Below are 20,853 nucleotides of genomic sequence, written 5' to 3' on the forward strand. Positions count from 1 at the left end.
GTGAGCTGACATGGCAGGATACAAACTGAACTGCAGATACAGAGCTGCTTCTGCTGACTCTGCTGCAGGTAATTTGTGTGGTAATTTTGGGTGGAGGAGTGGTAGTAAACAGCTGAAGTAGGTGAAAGGGAGGAAGGCAAAGGGCCATAATACTGCAAACTGGCAGCTGCTTGCTGCATGGAAGTATTTTAACAGCCTGAGAGGCTAATGAAAGCCCAGTTTCTTTGGCTTGGCACTTTGGCTGACCAAGGTCCCCTTGATCGCCAAAGGACATTTGCTGTGCATCTGTCTGCAGTAGTGCTGCTGTTTCACCAGTGCAAATCCTGCTCGATCCCTGCATAAGCTAATTCACAGAGGCAAGTCTGATGTATGGCCAGGCCTGGGATATGTGACTCTGTGGATCCAATGGCCCTTAGCAGCATTCTGTGTATGGGACTTAGGGCAGTTCTTCTGGTTACTCACCTGGCGTGGAGGTGGCACCAGGCGGTCAGATGATTTTGTTTGCTACCTAACTTGCTCTCGTAACACACTGCTGCGTAGGAGTGGTGAGGATGGAGTGACTTTCTGTTTGCTGCTTCTGTCCCTTTGCTTGGTTCAGAGAGGGGAATCTGAGGAGGACTTGGTCATGTCCCTTAAAAACCTGGTAGAGAACGTGTAACTCATTGGCTCTGGGAGTGATGCGGTTATCTGTATGCATATGTTTTGACCTTGTCAAAACAGATGTGCAGGCTTTCTTTGAAATGCTTCTAAACAGATCATGAAACTAGCAGTTGTTACAAACAAGGAACATGCTGGTGTCAACTGCCAAATCAGCAAGGTAGTGCTAAGGGTATTGTCTAAATGCTAGTTGATGTGCTGAGTGTTCATCAATTCTTATTTTTTAGAAAACTGCAAGTACTTGGTGTTTTAGTTGAATGCTGCAAAGCACATACATAGAATGTGTGTATGCCCATGTGCTCCAGGGAGAGGTAAGAGAACAGTGACATCTGTCCTACCCTCTCTGGATGCGGTGAACTGCATCCTCCTCTTGTTCTGTGGTGGTGGAACTATGATGCTGTACATGAATTTAGGCTCTGACTCAGAAATGCAACATAAACTGTGATGGAAATGCCTTAGTATGTGGCGTAAGCACAGACTTGATTTCATTCAGTAGGTGTCCCAGGAAAGAAGGGCACAAAGGGTAAGCCATTTGCCTCGCAATTATAAGATCTGTGATTTTGTAGTAACTCTACAGAATGACCACAAGGTTCTTAGGGATCTCAGTCTCTCACCTGTAAAATGAAAGCAATATTCTTGACAAGGAATGTTTGAAAGGCTTAGCTTTTTAAATAAAAATAGCTAAAATTTACTGGAATCTCAATTAACTGGAACCAGCACCCTGCAAATTCTTGGGTGTTTCTGTTGTTTACATGTATGAGGTTTTCTGTATTTCAGTGGCTACAGAGTTCATTTTGTTCATCCAAATGCTGATGGTTTTTTGCTGCCTTGTACCTTTTGTTACAGTATTTGGTAGGCAGAGACATGTGTTATCTGTCAACAGTCCATGAAGATGCAAGGTTTGGCGTGTAAACTCCGCATACTGTGTATACCTGTACAATGTGAGTGTGAAAGGCTGCAGAGTCTGGAAGGCTTGGGCTTGATGCTTAATTTTAAGAACTGGGGTGGGTTGAAACAGGGCATACAAGAAAATGAAGGTGTTAATTATTTTAAAACTTCTGCAGCAATATTCTTGTTGACTTAAACATGAAAGTCTTCCCAAGTGGCCTGATTTCAAACAGCACTGCACTTTTACATTTGGTGTGGCATAGCACTCTACCTGTTAATAGTTTACAATGTGTTTTGTAACCAGTTTCTGTCTAGTAACTGCAGCCGAGTTACACAGTGAAATACATTGTTCCTTATGGAAAATGCATCTGGTGACATTCAGCTGCCAATGAGGGAAGATTAAATCTGGATGTTTTTCCTTGACAACGCTCACTGGTGATATGGAATTTCTGGTAGCTTTTTTGCTTCCCCTTATTTTGTGTGAAACATGACAGTGCGAGTTAGTCGGTAAAAGTCTTTTCCCAAGCAAGGTAGGCATAATTCGTCTGGGATGTCCATTGGAGCTGAATCATGTTTTGTTGTTGTTCTGTTCCTGAATGAGAAATGTTTCGGTTACATTGATTCTCATTTATTTTATTTGAACTTTGTTCATGTGGATAGGCTGTTGCAGATGCAGTTGGTGAGTTGAAGGTGCTCTAGGCTTAGCCTGTTCTTACTGCATTAGTAGGGAATGAAAATGCTTGGAGTGTTAGCTTACTACAGCTCTGTAGTGGGGATAATAACCTCTAAACATTACACCAGTTCCTCAAGAGCAAGGCTGTTTGTTTCCTTTGCCTATCTTATCTCCAGATCTTATCTTCACTGTCCTTGAGAGTCCACAGGGTGCAATAGCCACATCAAATCTCTCTCTTTCTCTCCATTTGGAGATAGATAAATTGTGATACTGGTCTGTGTTTAATCTGAACAAGAAGTCCAGGTACTGCTTCTGCATACAAATTTATTTTCAGTCTCTTAATTTTTGCATTTTAATTATTTGGGGATTTTAAGAGTGCACCCCTGTTACAAGAAACATGACAGGCTTAATACTTTAAAGGTCAGTGGAGTTGTGTGCATAAATAAGGGTTACTCACCTAAACAAGGGTTGAGTCATCAGCCTCAACTTCACCAAGGTGGAGAAGCTCTCCTAGGTTAGTTCAGCACCCTTCAGTTATGTATAATGGACTGGAACTTCTTTATAGAGCTTATTAATGTTTTAGAAGTAACATTACACTTTACATGGTAATTATAATGTAACTATATAATTGTATTAAAATAAGTGCGTATTTACCTTGGTAGCTTTAGAATAAACAATTTTTTGTCCATTCTACTGAATCTAACTTAATGCAATTAGTCTGTGCTGTGTTTTATTGACTTGTGCTAGTGCTTTCCTGAAAGCTTCCAATCTCACTTTTACCTAGGTCATTCTGCCTGAAGAAAAGACTAAAAAAAGTTGTCGCTTACTCTTCTCTTTGCTGGCTGTGCGTTTGTTACCTTTCATCTTGAGATGCTGTAGTGTTTATTCTGAAACTTTTATCTTTATTATTTGTTGTGAATGAGATTTTGTTAAATGGCTTTGGTTTAGCAGCAATTTAGGTTTTATTAATATTTTTGAGATAGATCACAGGATTAGGTTGTATAATTTTAACAGTACTTAATCATCAGTCAATTTAACAGAGTGATTTGATGGAATTTGTTACAGTCAAATTTGCGACTTAGTTAAAGATTCAAAAATGGCAAGGATCGCCTGAAACTTACAGCAGGGTTGCACAGACATGGGAGGTTAAATCAAATCACACACATGCACAGATAGAGAAAGCAGTTCCAAACCGCATGCAGACAGGCAAAATAGTTCTGAAGCAAACTGCAAATGTACATGCACAGATACAACAGTTCTGAACCAAATTTTACCCCACACCCGCCTCCTCCCCACAGAGGTTAACCTATGATTAAAGTTTCCCTTTCGTGAGTTTGGTGAATTACTGACTTTTATGTGCCAGCATTCATCAACGGATGGTCAGTGAACCTCACAAAATCAGGTCTTTAAGTCCTCACGAAATCGTCGACGGACGATCTTTCAATCCTCACGAAACCTACCCCGAGAGGTGTCCCAGCTCAGGGGGAGACACTGGGTCACACAGCCCGCTGCAGTCCCGGAGAGCTCCGAAGGTCTCACCTTGGATTGCTGTTTTTAAGGTCTCGAGATGGTTGGCTTTGGTCATTATTTTACATTCTGGCCACAATTCGTGCTGAGTCATTCTGATACACGATTCAGGCAGCAGATGGCCCCAGGTGTGGCCAGGGGCTGCCTGGCCACCCCAACCCCAGCCTGCTGCACTTGCAACTGAGATAACAGCACACTGGGAGGGTTTCCCAAACCATGCATGGCTTATCCTAAGATCTCAGAGTGGCCCAGGGAGGCTGCACCACCACACTATTACATGGAATGAAATACACTAGCAGAATATAAAAGCGGTAAAACTCAAGCTGGTTAGTCCAGTCAGTAAGGCATTAATGAAATGCTGCAAGGTTCAGCATTTCTCATGAGGTGCTAAGGTGCTTTCACCTTCCTGTTTTTAAAAATGGGATGTCTGTTGGAATGAATGCTACAGTTGATATTAGTGCTTTGGCTGGTGAAGCCTGATGATATGCATTTATATGACCCAGTAGCAAATTACAACAAGTCTCCTCTTCTGTATTAACCTGTTTCTGTTGCCTTATGCTTAAAGGTGTTGTGTGTGACCCTGTGCTGCAACCCTGTTGCTGTGTGTTTGTATGTATTTGCATCTGCGCAGTGCCCTGGAAACTGCTTTGGTCTCACCAGAGGCACAGATAGCAACCCCCAAGGGTTCAGTTTCAGATATAATGCACTGAAAATACTTCCTCTCTGTCTGTGATTTATTCTGCAATTTCTTATTCTGCCAACTTGATAGACAATTTTGTTCTCGAAGCACTACGTACGTATCTTTCCTTTTTTTGGTCTTGATATTGACTTGTTGGTGCAATCTTTCCCATCTCTCATGGTGCATTAGGGGTCAGAATTGGCACATGTACCCAGAAGACTTGTTATTTGTAAAATAACACTCTGCTGCAGAGTTGCAGATCTAAGCAGAATCGTTAGTAATGCTTCATGTCTGAAAATGACCTGTGGCAACATTTGAGTGTTCATATTACAGCAGATGATAATAAGGAAGCGTGCAGTGGTATGAACAGGTGTGTGCACTGTTTGTCTGTAGTCTCAGGGCAGAAGTAAAATAGAGAAACAACAAAAAAACCCTAATGTTGTGTGGGATACTGCACCAGAGAGCTCGTGAGAGCTATGTGGTGTGTCTGGGCAGCATCCTGCTCCCTTGGCACAGTGGGGTGTCCCTCTTACATCCTTGGCGTGACCATGTCTGCTTGGCTGTCTCACTGGGAGTCTTCTGCCTTAATCTGTTCTGTCTTCCCAACCATGGAAAATTTGTGCTTAGGCCTCTCACCTTCTCTGCTTTTTCACAGTATGATTGCTGCCACCATTGCTTGCTTTGTAGGGCCCATGCTGAGGTACAGGATACTACCCATGACTTGGTTTCCCTAAAGTCAATTCTTTGCATTTTTACATATTTCCTGAAGGAGCTGAGAGAGCCATTTAAACCTAGATCCTCAGAGGAGTTAGGCTTTTTATTTCCTTTTCTGGATCTGAGCTTTAATTTCTATGCATATGCTCGCAGAGCCAAATAAAGGTGAGACTTTGCTATTGGTCCCCTAAGTTTGTCAGTTTAAATTTTATACAGAAAACAGTAACTGGCTCCTTGTCAAAGTAGTCTTCTCTGTTGTTGTCATTGCTGCTGGTCCTTGAGGCTGGTTGGATTAAGGCTGGTGGGAGGATACTTGCACACGTTGCTTTCCCACTCTCATTTGAGCGTGTGGAGGTACTTCATGTAGTTCAGTTCCCCATTTGCAAAGTAGAGAATTACAGCATTTTCCTACCTCATGCAAGGTTGAGAGATACTGACTCTACAGGGTCATGAAAATATATCTAGAGAATTGCATGATATCCAACATTTTTGTTTCTCTGTATGTCTTTCCAGGACCTGCAGTGGGCACAGATGGCCAGAGACAAGCTGTCAAGTCCATTGAATGTTCTAAAAATAATCAGGATATTTCATTGGATTCTGTATTGCTAGTGCTGTTGGATGTGCTGTTGTTCGTGTGCAATTTTGTAGTCATGCGCCCAATTGGAGGACTGATTGTTGATGCTTTAGAGCCAGCAAACAGGATTTCTGGGTGCCTACCCCTGAGTGCCTCAGGCAGGTCCTCTTGTTGTCTCATGAAAATGTAAACTACTTAAACTGCAAGTAGTAAGGTATATTATTCTTCATGCCTGAGAAGGGAGGGAAAAGAGAGGAAAAAAAATCAAAATAATTTCATAAATATATCAAAGTCTTTAGAGGACTTAGGATGCTCTACTCATATAATTATTTATTTTTAATGTTCCCCTCAAAAATAAGTTCCCTTCCCCTTTGTTTATCCTCACCTTAGAACCTCTTCCTCTTCTGCTGCTCTGAATGTGCCATGGCAGGAGGCTGCTATCCTGCAGTGTCAGGAGGCTGCTGTCCTGCAGTGCCAGGCGGCAGAGCGGGCAGCAGGAGCTGGAAGCATTTCTAGAGGTCTTGGGAGTGTGGGGGCAGTTGCAGTGGTGTGGGTACCCACATTCAGGAATTCAGTCTGTTCCTGTTTTCTTTGTTGGTTTTGTTTGTTTCTTTGTTTGTTTGGGGGTTTTTGTGGCCTTGCTGGAACATACCCACCCTCATTACAAACTCCCAGTAGCATCCCCAAAACTCCCTGGCAGCAAGCCTAAACAGGCAAAGCAAATATCCAGAAATATGCCAATATAAATGAAAAAATCCAGATCAATAGGACTGACAGCAAAAAGTACACTGTATTTTTATGTATCTTGTTCTCTTCTTCATATAATTATCAGGTGCTGACATTGGCTAAATTTGGAGGGTGGCAAGTTTTTAACAGGACTCTTACTTAAATGCATTGTTTGTCCATTAGGAATATCTTTCCTCTTGAAATGACCTAATAAAAGAATAGGCATTGCTGTAGACGTGTAATATAAGCTTTTCACTGTCTATTTTTGTTCAGTGTAGAAAGGGTTATGCTGAGCCTGAAATTTCTGTAAAATCAGCTTTGTCATCATTTGAGTTTGGACTGTATTCATGATATATGAGTAAGATGTCTGTCTCCCAGCATATAAATATCCTCCAAATATGTACATTTTTAATAGTCTGCCTGATTCAGTCTTTGTCTCTACCAGAAAGGAGCTACCAGGAAACCAAGATTTGTTTTAATAATATATCCTTAATAACATTTTGAGCAGTTAATATTAATATAGAATACCTGTGATTTCTTTCTTTGGAGATATCAAAGGTATCACAGGTAGGGGGGAAGTGTGCAGTAGGTTTGCTTTTTTGATATAACTTTAAAACATCAGTGACAACCTATAAAGTAAATGTGGCTTTTGTACTGTTACTGCTTAAATAACTAAAAATTGAAAAGGACCTTTCAGAAATACTAGCTTTCAGTAGCAATTACTGCAGGTTATGCTGTGATCCTCCTAGCTTTCAGGCTTTTTTTCTTTTTTTGTTAAAGCCAACTAGTACATGAAAAATTCCCAACAACAAAAATAAAATCAGAGGTTATGAAGTCAGCACTCAGCTTGCTTTTCCTAGTACTATATTTTCAAAGTATAATTTTCAACTTAAATATGCCTTCCTAGAACACCACCTTTGTTTCTTCTAAGAAGGTGAGCTAAATAATTTATAAGTCAACAGAGTGGGACCTGATGTTATTTTATTGTGCAAATTTTCATTAATTGGTGACTGGATGTGAGAACCCCGTGAATTTTTACTAGCAAAAGAAAAAAAAAAATTACACCTGAATGCCTTTGTTACTTCTGGTCTGTGGATAACATTCCCATTTTCTGAGTGCCCACCTGTTCCAAATAAAATTTTTTTAAATTCTCGTTTTATTCCCCCTCGCCATGTGAAAGGACTTGGAGTTGCATTTAGTTGGTGTGGGAAGAACAGGCTCCATACCCCTGTTGTCATCGCTAGCTTTGTTTAGCATTGGTGAAAGCAAACAGCAAACCTGACACTCGGTGAGCGGAGCGATGCCACCTCCCGCAGCATCTGCGGTTAGGTCTGGGCTTAAGCCCTACCTCCTCTCTCTTCGTGCCCCTCTTGGCCGAAGCGGGGGGCGGCTGCTCCGGCACTGGGCAAGACAGGGCTGCGGGCAGGTGGGGTTTTCTCCTCCTGCACTGTGCTGGAGCAGGGCTGGTATTCCCCTGGGTAGGGTCGGTAGATCACGGGAGAGGAGGAGGAGGACGAATGGAAAGAGCGTGCTGCTGACTTTTGCATGGGGTGAAGCCCCGAGGACGGCTCTCGCTTCCCTCCATTCATCCCAGCTGATCGTGTTTCCGTGTGGTGAGAGGGGCTCTCCCCGCCTCCCTCTTCTTCCCACGGGTCCTGCTGTCCTCTTGGTTGTGGGTCTAATATTATCTTGGTGCTCCATGGTTATTTGATAGTCCTTGGTGTCAACATGAGACTCAATTCTGGCTCGTCAGTGCCCTTGCTCACACATAGCTGAGTGTAGTGAAGGCAAAGCAGGCAAAGGGGAAAGAGTGGTTCTTCTTTCTTTGAACTCTTTGTAGTTTGCTATAGAGGTCATAGTTGTACGCTTTGAAAGATTTATTGTAACTCTAAATGCAGGGCTAACAAAGCAACTGATTTTGATCTTCTGAAGATCTAAGGATCTGCCCCAACAGGGAAGATAAGGATGTATCAAAATTCTGAGGAAGTACGTGGTATCTTCATACAGACTGGACATCTGAGCAGGACAATTTGTTTTGACGCTATTCTTACGCTACTGTCATGTAGGTTTCTGTGTCCGGCCGAAGACTGTGACATGCATTAACTTGCAGATATAAAACAATATTCTCTTTATAAAGCCAAAGGTGTCATAGGCAAATCTGCCATTTAAAGAGTGAGTATTACTGTAAGACTCTACCTGATGCATAAAGATCAGAGAGACTAGATTCTTTTTGATGCATTAGATGTATTCAAAATTAATAAGTAAGAAAAAGTGCATTTTGAAGCAATGGACTTTAATTACAGTGGACTAATACTTCATAACTATGGAGAGAAAATTATGGCAAGTGTTTCTGATAAAATCTAGCAGGATACGTTCTTGGGCTTTTTGAGTAGATTAGTCTGGTTTTGCTACATTATCTCTTTTGTTGACATCTGATAGTTTGTAGCTTATGATCTTTTAATGAAGGGGAAAATAATGGGAACTGATTACATCCTGGAGGAATTTTTCTTCTTTTGCTACAAATCATAATTTTTGTGGCTTCAATTTCTTTGTTTTACAGCCCATTAAACTGAAATGTTTAGTAGTAACTTCTGATTTGAACTTTAATCTGGAATACTGATAAAGAACTCTTAAGAAGTTAACTTATTTTGTGCATGTGCACAAGCCATTGGGCTAGGGTGAATGTGTGTTGGAGAGGGGAAGAGGATAAAACATCTTGGCAGGATTATTGGAAAGCAATTGATGTGCGATATCATTTATTGCAGTAATTGCCAAGCAGTTCTGAAATTCCCAACTTCTGGTTTCCAAGTGCCTCAGTACGGCATTCTCCAAAGAGGTGGTGGAGGTGGTGATTTCCAGTGTTACTGGTCTCCTTTTTTTTTTTTTTTTTTTAACTTCTCAGAAAACCTGCCCTAGTCCTGTCTATCTCAAGGTGACTGCAGTTCATCTGGAGAGCAGGAGGTCCATCATGTTTCTCTCTGTATACTTGTTTGAACTTGTATATTGTTCACAACAGGCAAACCTGTGTAAAGAATGTAGATTGCTCTATTTTTTTTCTTTACATGGTTTTAAAACTTTCTTATTTCTCACTATTTTAAAGAATTTTTATAAAGTGAGCATTATGTATCTTTCTGGTTGTACTGTTTGTACCGGTTATTTCCAAAGCTTCTCTTGATCTTCCTGTCTATAAAACACATGAAACCAGGATGATGTTTTGATATAAACTATTTAACAGCTTGCAAACTTCCAGGTTTTTAAAACTTGCTACTGCTCTTTGAGTTACGTGTTTTGCAGTATCTTTCTTCCCCTGCTGGAGAAACTGGCCTGAGTGCATTTATTGTTTTTTGTCTCATTGTATACTAAATGGATATTCCATGGCAAACATTGACTGGTTAAAGTTTTACTTTGCTTGTCACTGGGTCAATTGCATTTCCACAACCCTGTTGATTTTTGTAGGTGTTGTTGACATGTTGATTTATGAACTTCTGTTTTTAAATGTTATATACAGGGGACTCTGTCTGGGTATGAAGTACTGAGGGGAAAAAGAGATTCACGCTTGGCTGTTCACCTTGCCCATTTGACTGTACACAATGGAGACCAAGGAAGAGAAGAAGGAACGAAGACAAGGCTATTTTGCTCGGTAAGGTTACAGGGTTTATTTCAATGTTGATTAAACTGTGGAATTCCTCATTCTGCCTTTTTCACAAGGCTTTACGATTTTTAAAGCATGTAAAAAAACCCATGCTGCATTATGTATCCAGAAAGTGCTTTCCTTGCTGAGTCTGTAATGTTGGAGTGGTAATTTTTTCCTTTTGGGTAGTGAAGATAAACTTGAATTATAATTGTTATTTGTAACACAAAACTGTTCCTGGGTACTCGATTGCAAATTGCAATTTATTTGAGCTTCTAGCATCCAGTTCCTGAAGTGTGTTTATAAAAACAAGCACATCTAAAACATAAACATGTCTAAACCTAAAGTTTATCTTATTTCAAATAAAGCACAGACTACTATTATCTCACGGGATAAGATCATCTAAGAAAGGGTAGTTATATGCTGATAGGTTAAGCTGCCTAGACTGTATCATCTTTCTAAATACAAGCAATGTTTTTTCAGTCAATCATTTTTATCATTTGGAATTCATGATTGGTGATTTTTAAGAAATAAGTGACGTTGATTTCCTGATAACTTGTCTTTGTCAATTAGCAAGCCTGTAATCATCTCTGAGCTCTGATGTACAAGAAGAACCAAAGCTCACTTACTCTTGGGGGTAAGAGGGGAAGGAAATCAGTATAAAAACCATCTTTGACTCAAAGATACTTTCTGCACCATTGAAGAGGAAAAGCGTATAGCCTTTCCACTCTGTACAAAATAACTGTTATTGAAACTGCACTAAAACGCTAGCCGTAGTGTGTTACAGACATCTAGAGACATACCTGTCGCGCCACTTAGAAGTAGTAGCGTGGGGAAAAGTTGCAGCACTTCTGTATTGCTGTTCAGTTGGTAAGTAGTGATCGCTAAAGACTTGAGGAAGTTTTGTGGTGAAGGACACCTGTTAATGCCAGGTAACTTGCTCTTCATTTGAAGAAATGCAATTATGTGGATGTTGACAGAAAAGTATGTTGCAGTTTCGGATTTTGAGAAGGGGAAATAAACAGTGGCACCTATAGCAGAGGGAAGGTATCAAGTAGGATAAAGCAGAAGTAGCTGAAGAGATTGTACTAAGGAACAAGTAATTTCTTGTTAAGGAGAGACTCGGGCTTTGAGACAGATGTCTGAGTATGATGCTTTAGTACGGAAGAGAATGTTCTGAGTCCTTTCTAAATACTGTCTGCTAAACAAAATGGAAAGCCGCAAGAGTACTTCAGCAAAGTTATTGATGTTTTATTTAATCTGTTTTGCAGCTTTCCTGTGTCATCTGTGGCTATTCTCTTTTAAAAATTCACAGGGGCATTGTGTCTTATATAGGCACAGGACATTAGGCAAGGGTCAAAAAGACCTGAAGTCAGTTCTTAGTTCTAGCACTTACCTATGCTATGTAACTTTGGGGAGGTCATCTGTCTCTTTCCCTCCTGGGCTGCATCTTTTTTCTTTACGCAGGTTGCAGGCCCTTAAATTAAGTTTGCACTCTAAGCAAACCCATGTGTGATTTCTACAAGAATGTTCTTGCAGACCCTCAAGACATGTTTTAATAGGAGCCAGAGTAGGTCAAAAGGTGGTACATCCAGCTTACCTTCATGTACATTGTCTGTGTGTGCAGTCAGGGACAGAAGCAGAACTGAATTTTACATGTCCTTGATTTTAGTCTAGCACCTTAAGTCTAGCATGCTTCCTCTAGTAAACAGGTGTCCCAGCATCCTGCAGATGAATAGTTTGAATGCTTTACATGATGACCCACATAAATGTCATATGAGTACCTGAAAATAGTAAGCAGCTTATATTGCCTTTAGTACAAAGGCAGTTCTAACAATGTCCCTACCTGTTTTTTTTTAAACGTTTTAAAATTTAGCTTTTGATTTGATGTAGACAGAAGTTCACAGCTTAGGTGCCCGATATTGGGACACCGAGATGATTTAATCAGGTGCATGCTTTGATGTTGCTGTCAGTTTTGGTTGTTTCGTGTCTTAGAATCTGCTGACACCTTTTCTGTCCTTAAATTTAAGCACCCAAGTTTATTAGAGTTTTGTCCCTCATGCTGTTTTGTGTGCTCCTTCAAACACCATGCTTTTCCTGCCAGCTTGGGCTCATATTTATTAAGCTAAGAGCAATCTCAGCTGATTGCCCAACACATGCACCTTTCTTACCTCCATTACTATTTTTTTTCCCCTTACCTCTTATTACTGTTATGTTTTGTGAGCCTAAGATAATAATAGTATTTATAAAATCTAAATTTATGTATAGTAATCATTCTTAGGAGACAAGGACTCTCCACACCTTTACCTGGATCTTGTTATTTTTGCCTATGATCAGATGTTCATGGGAGAAGACTACTGCTTACCAAGGAAGAGAAAGGAAAACAGGTTAGACTTTTTGCCAGCAGGAGAGATAACTGTGCTCCATGTCCAGAGGGTGGGGAAAAGGGCTCTCTTCCACCCAGGGCTGACAAGGAGGATCCTGCTTATATCCTGGTTAGAAAGGAGAAAACATACATATTTGATGCTGATGAAATAAAATGTTTTATAGCTATCATGGGGACTATATTAACGAAAATACACAAATTTTGATAGAAAACCTCACTCTCTAATGTGAGGAGAAAGGTTATTCTGGTATTAGCAAGGAAAAAGGCATTAAATGAAAAATGGGAGGTGATAGCTCTTTCTCTTAAGCTCCTGCTAACAGAAACCTAAGTTCTCTGTTGGCAGAGCAAGGGAACATGTGGGCATGAACAACCAGACGAGCAGCGGCCTCTCTGCCTTGCCAGCATCCCAAAATGTCTGACTTCCCGTCAGAAGGTGGCTTTTGGCCTTCAGGCTAGTGTAATCTTGGCCCCTCATGGACAGGTTTTGCTAGGGGTGGCACTCAGTGTCTGACTGGTTGCTAGCTTGAGAACCCCAAAATATTTAACGTGGTTAGCATGATGGTTGTTATGTGCTGATAAACCAGCTCCTGAACTGCTAGAGATGAAGCAAGATTAATGTGAAATAACTGTCTGCATCTCTGTCCCCCAGATTTATTCTTGTAAAGAAACTGGTTTAAACATTTATCCTTTTGAAATATTTAAAATTTCTCCATAGAAGAGAGCCACCCAGCCATCATATCTTTCCACTACAGATCTTCATGGTCCAAGTGCCTCAGTTTCCCCGGGTCTCTTTCCCTCCCTATGGCAAGTGAAGCTGAAATAAAACCCTCACCATCCATTCTTGCTTCTTACCAAATGCTCCTTTACCCACTGTGTTTTGTGGTAAAGGGCTTATTTTTTGCCTTGGTTGGCAAGAAATAAAACAAGTAACTTTTCAAACAACAGAGAAATCTCTATGAAACTTTTTAAAGACCAATTTAGATTCCTTATGCAGATAAGATGTTACAGCTCGTGGGAGTTTAACAGGCAAGAAGTAAGAGTGTAAGAGTAACATGCAAGCCTGAATTTCTCTTATGCAATAGGTCCTTATTTAAGACTGCTACTCCTACTTAAACACTATTTCCTGTAGTTAAGTTTTCTTGCCTAATTCTTCAAACCTTGTTTTTAGGGTCTTCTGTTGACTTCTGTGTCATTAGCTCCCAAATGGACCAATATTACTCCAGCTCTTGCAAAGAACTCTGTCTCCTCTTGTTGTGAAGTCTGTCCCAGTATCCAGGAAGTTCAAAAACAAATGGTACAGTGTAATATAGATGTACAATGGCACATCTATGTGTATTGGGTCCCTGTCTCTACTGTGACATTTGGTGCTTTTTATTGTGACTATGTGCCCTTGAACCCTGGTACAACTTGGCATTTCCCTCTGCCTGTGCTTCCTTTATCTTCCCTCTCTCCTTCCAGAGTGAAGAACCTCTTGGTTTTCCCCTGCCCATTGCATAGGGTCAAGTTCAGAGGTATTTCATCTCATCGTGTGAAATGAATAGCTATTAAAATTTTAACTTAACTTGTGATGTGTGTCACATGGAAAAAATTGCCTTGGATATAAATTGGTAGTCTGGAATGCTGAATCATAGAATTGTTTAGGTTGCAAAAGACCTTTAAGATCATCGAGTCCAACTGTCAGCCCAACACCGCCATGCCCACTAAACCATGTCCTGAAATGTACAGCTTGAATCTGGAATTACTTTGCATGTGCTGTTGTCATACTGGATATATTTGGACAAGAAGTTGTAGGAGATGAGAAATCACAAGGGAAGAATTTGAGTAGTTTCCTGAAAGAATGACAAAAGGGGCTCTTTCAGTTTCAAGTTTTTTGTGTCTTTTAACCTTCCTCATTGTCAGTTACTTAGCATTTTCCATGCTTTATATGATCTATCTATGATCTATGTCAAATAGCTCTCTACTACTTTCTTAGCAGAGAACAACAAATAAGTAGTGTTTTATTTGGAAAAATGTTACTTTTCAACAAGTAGACTGAGATGCTGACATTAATTTTATCAATAGTTACGTCTCCAGCTTGGAGTGACCTTAATCTGAAGAATGCTGTATAGAGATGAACCTTAAAACTGATACTTACACTGAATGATTTTTTTAATAGTTTCCACGGGACTTAAGAATTTTAGTTCTCAGTCTCTTTTTTTTTTGGTCACCACTGAGAGCCAGATTTCTGAAGTCAAAGATGAAGTGCTTGTATTAGGGAAAATATTCTCACTGGGATCTGGGTGCTTTTGTGTTTATTGAATTTACATTGGTCTTGTTACCATCATTCTTTTGAAAAAAAACTACATTAAGTGTCTGGGACATGCTCCAAAGCCTGTTTGAGTAAGCGGAGACTCCCTTTAGCTCCAGATTGCTAATACTCTGTCAGAACCTAAAGCCAGTTGTACAACCTGATGTTCACCTCATGTTGCCTTATGATGTGAATATTTAAGGGAAACAAAGGAAATCGCAGCATGTTTTAATTTAATTTAGATTCTTGACTTAGATACCTAATTTTACTTTCATACAGATTAAGATTTGTACATTAGAACCAAGATTTACACAGATAGATATGAGTGTTTAGGACAGTTATCATTTACTTGTTACCAGGCTTTAATTTACAGCTTTTTTCTTCTCCTAATTATTTTTTAATACCTAAAAATCAGTAAAAATACACATACAATAAACAGTATACAGCATCCCAATCAAATTAGTTGCTTACAACCTAACATTAGCTTTCCTTTTTAAACATACACAACCCAGGATTCTTGACAGTAGGAATCATTAATACGTAGTGGCTGAGCTGTAAACAGCACGAGTCTGGAAAGCTTAGCTGGAGAAGAAGTCATATATACTTGTCATTATTGGTATGGTCTTTCCCTGGTCCTTGCTCCTGGCCGCTGTTAGAGGCGGGATGTTGGCTTGCACAGACCCTTGGTCTGACGCACTGTGGTCACTCATTTGGTCAGCCTTTTGCATATTACAAACTAACAGGTTTATAAGTATCTCATTTGGAATTTTTCTGGCTTTGTTCTGTTTTATTCCCATATTTAGTATTTGTACACTTCATATTTTTTTTCCTATTCCTATTTTATTCCTATTATGGCTATTAAGACATAGGAAGATGGTGAAATGAGAAAAATGCAGCAAGCACAGAGGGAATATGTGGAAAGAGAGGATATCAATGGCTAGGAAGGAGGGAAACCCAGATAAGGAATATATGCACAAACATACTTTCTTGAGGGCATCTCCTATACGTGAGACTGTGTCATAGGTTTTTCAGTCAGGTGCTTTTCTTATTGGCCAGGCTCATTATATCCATGCAACAGGCTTCAAATGTTGGGTGCTCCTCAGATGGCTATTTCTCCAGCAGTCATCTCCTTGCAATTGTTCTTGCTCTGCTGAGCTGAAGTGTTGATGTTTATTCAGGCTTCCTGTAGCACCCATAATTTATTTTTTGCTTTTAGAAGGAAAAGTTTCCACACATTGTTTTTAAAACAAACCGTCATGGAGGTTTATCTTGGGCGTGAAGAATAGTCAAGCCAAGATCCTGGAGATACTTAAATTTTTTAAATGACTCTAGGAAACAATACATCATTTCAGCTCATCTGTAAAATGGAAATTTGTTAGCTCTGCTTCCAGACATATAAACATTACCTCACAATCCTGTTATTGAAACTAAAAAAACAGCTTGCATTTTACTCACAGTTTTGACCAATAACGTATGCCTGAGGCATTTTATTTTCTAAGAAAAGGCTGAAGATACCACTATTTCAGATTTATGGGGTGCAATGGATATTATTTGCTCTGTTATTTAGGGGTGTATGTGCAGAGCAGTTGATTTGCTATGTTGGATGCTGAGAGAAGCTGTAAAATATTTTCTGAAACATACACTATCATGGTTTGCCTTCCAGTTACTTAAAATGGAGGGGTTTCAATGTTTTTAGCAGACTTTCTGCCTGCTGCTGTGTAGGTTAGTATTTCAGCTGTCCTTTGCAACTGTTGTAGTTTTCAGACATTGAAGAATGTCTAGAATTTCACAGACAGCAGCATGAGGAGCTTTTGAGTAGAGCTTTGGGAGGTTGGTCAGGTCCTTCAGATGCTTGAGAGACACTCGCTGTTCATTGCTTATAAACTTACTGTTGTGTGTATATATATATATATATATAAATGAAAGTTTTCTTTTTATTGTAAGTGTAAGCCTGGAGAATGAAAGTTGGGGGGAAAATTGAACCTGCTTTTTCTGAAGAGCGTTGCAGCGCAGGGGAAAAGTGTGTTGAACAGCTTCTTATCTTGGGAGCTGCTTCCTCATCTCACGTTGCTGTTGCTTGCTGGACTCTTGAGGTTTTCATATTAGCGGTCTTGTAATTCTGTGGTGCAGGATGAGAGTCAGCAGAAGAGCATGAATTACCGTCCTCTATTTAGGCTGTGAATCACAGAATTATTCCCAATGTGATTGCTTCCTCTGGGAAGCATAAACAAGGCAGTGGTTTCTGCAGCCTCGGTGCTTTCCAATACTTTCATACTCATGAGTAGTGGAGTCATTTAGGATTGAAGAAGAATTTTGTTATTGCATAACAGAGTTAGTGAAAGTATCTAATGGGGCCCTGAGGCTTTCTTCAGGGTTTTTCAAAATTTTCCAGTACCGGGAATGCTATTTATGGAGATACAAAGCTTGCATAAGACAGGAAGCATGGTTAATCTCACCCGTTCACTTCCCTCTGCATGTGAAGTGAGACTGGGTAACAGTGTGGGCTCTGTATAAAGAGGCTTTTTTTAGGAAGGAGAAGAAGGGCAGAGTTTCATGATTTTCTTGATTTCTTTGAGGGCTATATCACAGAATATACAGAGAAAAGAGTTTCTGTTTATTTAATCTTCAAACATGCTGTCTCACACCAGCAATTTCAGAATTTTCAGTAATCACCTTGCAAGGTATGTGTAAGGCTGTCTTGTCAGTCAGCAGGCATACAATGACCTTGTATTTGCTTTTCCCAAAGGGACTTTTGGGTGTCTCTTATCAGCCTTTAGAAAGAAACTGCAAAAAAAGAAACTTATTTAGCCTCCTTTTTAGAACATAAATAGTTACACGGTAGGCCTTTTGATGTAAGAGTCTGTGCAGTTTTGATAAGAGTTGCTATTAACATAGTTGTAATGTATTTTGTCGTCTTCTCCTTCCCTTCCCTGTGGCCTGCAGCTGCATATGCCAGGCACAAGGGGTGTGCTGGAGGCTCCTGATGCGCTGTGCCACTTACCTTATCGCTCTTGGACAGATTTAAAGATGTTGTATCTTAAAGGCTATAACATTTGGGGGCTTCAAAAGATGGCTTTCTGGATAGGTGAGATACAGACTTTTTACTGTTGTCTGCAGAAAACTGATATAATTACCTTTATAAATTACACTGTGTTTCTGTAGCATCTGCAGGTATGGTCTTGTCCCTTCAGCCTCCCAGACGTGTTTTCTCTTCTGCTCTTAGGACCTACTGCATAAAATTCTGCTTAATCCCAGTGAACTGTTTTAAAATTAAGCCTAGCTTAAATGCTGGTTTAAATTTAGCACTAATACTTGGCAGATGTGTGGTTCCACGGTCAATTTTAAAGCAATGCTGTGTAAGATGCTACCGAAAGAGGTGGTCCTACTCAGCCTTCTGGTTCTGCCACATCTCTTAGGGATGGCAGAGCTGCCATCAAGGAGCTGCTGTGGCAGGAAGGCCCCTTCCAGAAGCAGCCACAGTTTTGTTTAAGTGACATGGAGGCACACACCTAAAGAGATGCCTAATGGTACTGACTTTTTGGTGGTGCTGTTAATCATCTCTTGCTCGTGCTCTGAGAAACCCCAGCTGTCTTACCACCTTGTGGCAGCAGTCCTGGCCAGCTCTCCTGTGCTTCATACCACGTGGTGGTAGGGAGTGGGCTGTATGGTATTTTGAGGAGGAGAGGAGTCAGCATCATAAGATATGTTAGAATTTGCTGAAGAAAACCCAGATTGATAAGAAGCTAGACATGCCCCTTCAGGGAAGGTTGCCGGTGTTTCTGGCCCACAGATGAAGTTGCCTGCCTTGTATCTGCTGCCCTGATTCAAGACTTTTGCCCATTTGTTTCCGGCATGTGCCGTGCTGGTGGGATGGTCTATTTCTGGTAACGGTGCTGCACATTTAAAGGGAAAGATAGGAATGATAGCTGCAGGAACGTGCTTTTGGAGAGAGGCAGTTTCTTCCCTTCTGTCTGAGGGATTGGAAGGCATTACATAGCTAACTAAAGAGAATTCTGTTGGTAAGAGAAGAATTGCTGTGGATCCTGCATGGGGACACTGGATGACTGCTTGCACTGTATTTGAACTATTAGTTGCATGTTCTGCAGTTTCTGTTGTGTGCCCGTGGGCATTGGGCTCCCTACTCCTGCCTCCCCCAGGACATGAAGCTTTTTCCCTCTTCCCTGGGGCTTTGGACAGGGTAAGAGGCTGTGTGGATATTCCTGACGGCATTAGGTTCCCCGTGGTGCCAGCCTGATGAACTCTCATGCCCTCAGCATTAATCCCGTTTCCAGACTGGGTTTGGAAGGGATTTCTCCATGGCCTGCCCCACTCCTGCCAATCTGATTATGGGGAGGTGGGTTGTTAAGTGTAGGTATGTGATTTTTTTTTTTCTGTCCTACTCTGTAGTCTGGGCAGGGAGTGTTTCCTAGGATCATCTGAAATTTAAGCATGTATTTTAGCTATGCTCTAAGTCTCTCATGCTATTCCATTGAGGTCTGTGGGATTCGTCCTGTTGATTTGTGTGAAATAAAATCCCAAGGAGAGCAGCAGAACTGGTTAGGAATTTGGGGAGGAGGGAGAGAATTGTCCTTATTGCTGGAAAACCTTTGTAATGTAAATGAGCCATAAATCAGCTCTCTGAGTGTCTTAATGCACTGAGTATTTTCCTGTCAGACAGCAGTCTCTGGCACAGAGACCTTGTCTTGTATAGCACTTAATATACTGATAATAACTCTGGGTTTCTACCACTATTTTTCTGAACTGTTTTTATTTCAGTAGGTGTAAACTTAACATCTAGCCAATCGCAGGTAAACTTCGTTTAAATTGTATTTTATGTTTTTGACATTACAGTGCATTTCTGTCAGCTGCTGGATTTTTGCTCTCCGTAATGCTTCTATAAATACATGGCTTCAAGGTGTTAATCACATGTTTCAATCAGACAGTCTTTAAAAATCAAATCTGCTTAAGCAGAAGATTTATCTGTATGTTCAGTATCTGTGTTAAAAAGATGATGCTTCTCTTTCCACCTGGACCACAGCAGGTGCTGCATGTAGCAGTTCTACTTGCCTGAGGCTAAGAAGGATTTTTTGTTATAGAAGCATTTTGCGTTACAAATGCTGCCAGCGCCTCCTTCCCCTTTTTTTCTTTTTTTTTTTTCTTCTTTTTTTTGCAATCCCACGGAATGTCTTAAAACTACAGCATATGACTCTGGTCCCGTGAACCGATGCGTTTGAGCAATTTTGTGCCTATGAAGGATCATCCTGTTAGGCTTAACAGAACGACGAAAGGTGCTTGTAGGAACAGCACTGTAGCAAGGGTGGTGGGAGCAGGTCCAAGGCACTGCTGCTGCAGGGTGACATGCCAGGGCACTGGAGAGAAGGGAAGGCCAGCAGCTCCTCTCCCACCTGCCGCAGCATTCCGGGAAGCTTTGCTTCCCAGCCCGGAAGGGAATGGGCAAGGGGGGACAGTGGCCAGCGGCAGGATGGGGTGTCACAGAGCATCTGCTTATCTGGCTCCGGCTGGGTTTGCTAGGAGGCCATTGTCCTAGAACGCAGCAGGGGATTGAAGGTAGCCGGGCTGCTTCTCCCTGCCACCCTCCTGCTCTGCTTCTGTGGGGAGGAGGCAGAGCACCGAAACTTTCCTCAGCTTATTATTCTAGTTTGGCATCTGCCTGAAGTGCGGTGGGACCTTCTGGAGTTTGCGGAGTCCTGAGAACCTTTGAGGTGGAGCAGAACCTCATGTCTTCCTGTCACCACTTCTTCCATCATGCCGATGTTGGGCAAGATTTACTTTTTGCCTTTGTTTTTCCTCTGCAGTAATTGTTTCTTCCCCTTCCAATTATAAACATTTTGATCACATGTTTAAAAGTTTCAGCTGAAGAGTAAATGAAAAAATCCAAACTATTTTTCAGTCAAAAATAAAAGCATAAATAATTTAATATTTGACATAAAAACCACAGAGAAATTTTAAGACATAGTAATTAACACACATTTTGTCTCTTACAGCAAACATAACGGAGGACCTGCTACACTAGTATAATGGTATGGCTACTGAAAAATATCAGACCATGCCAAATGCTCATTTTAGCATAAGGTGTACGCATATGAGAAG

At 40.8% G+C, this 20,853-nt stretch overlaps 1 protein-coding gene across 4 annotated transcripts in view; it reads left to right on the forward strand.

Annotated features, from left to right (window-relative positions):
* The window catches only part of NCOA7 (nuclear receptor coactivator 7), a 99,630-nt gene that overhangs the window by 17,547 nt on the left and 61,230 nt on the right, over positions 1–20,853 (forward strand). For all 4 annotated transcript variants that reach the window (XM_075046884.1, XM_075046888.1, XM_075046887.1 and 1 more), the window contains one exon: positions 9,947–10,078. In XM_075046884.1, coding sequence (XP_074902985.1) covers positions 10,029–10,078 — 50 coding nt within the window. In that variant the 5' untranslated portion in view covers positions 9,947–10,028. The remainder of the gene's footprint in view (positions 1–9,946; positions 10,079–20,853) is intronic.

Source organism: Buteo buteo, chromosome 15, assembly GCF_964188355.1.
Source record: "Buteo buteo chromosome 15, bButBut1.hap1.1, whole genome shotgun sequence".
NCBI lineage: Eukaryota > Metazoa > Chordata > Aves > Accipitriformes > Accipitridae > Buteo > Buteo buteo.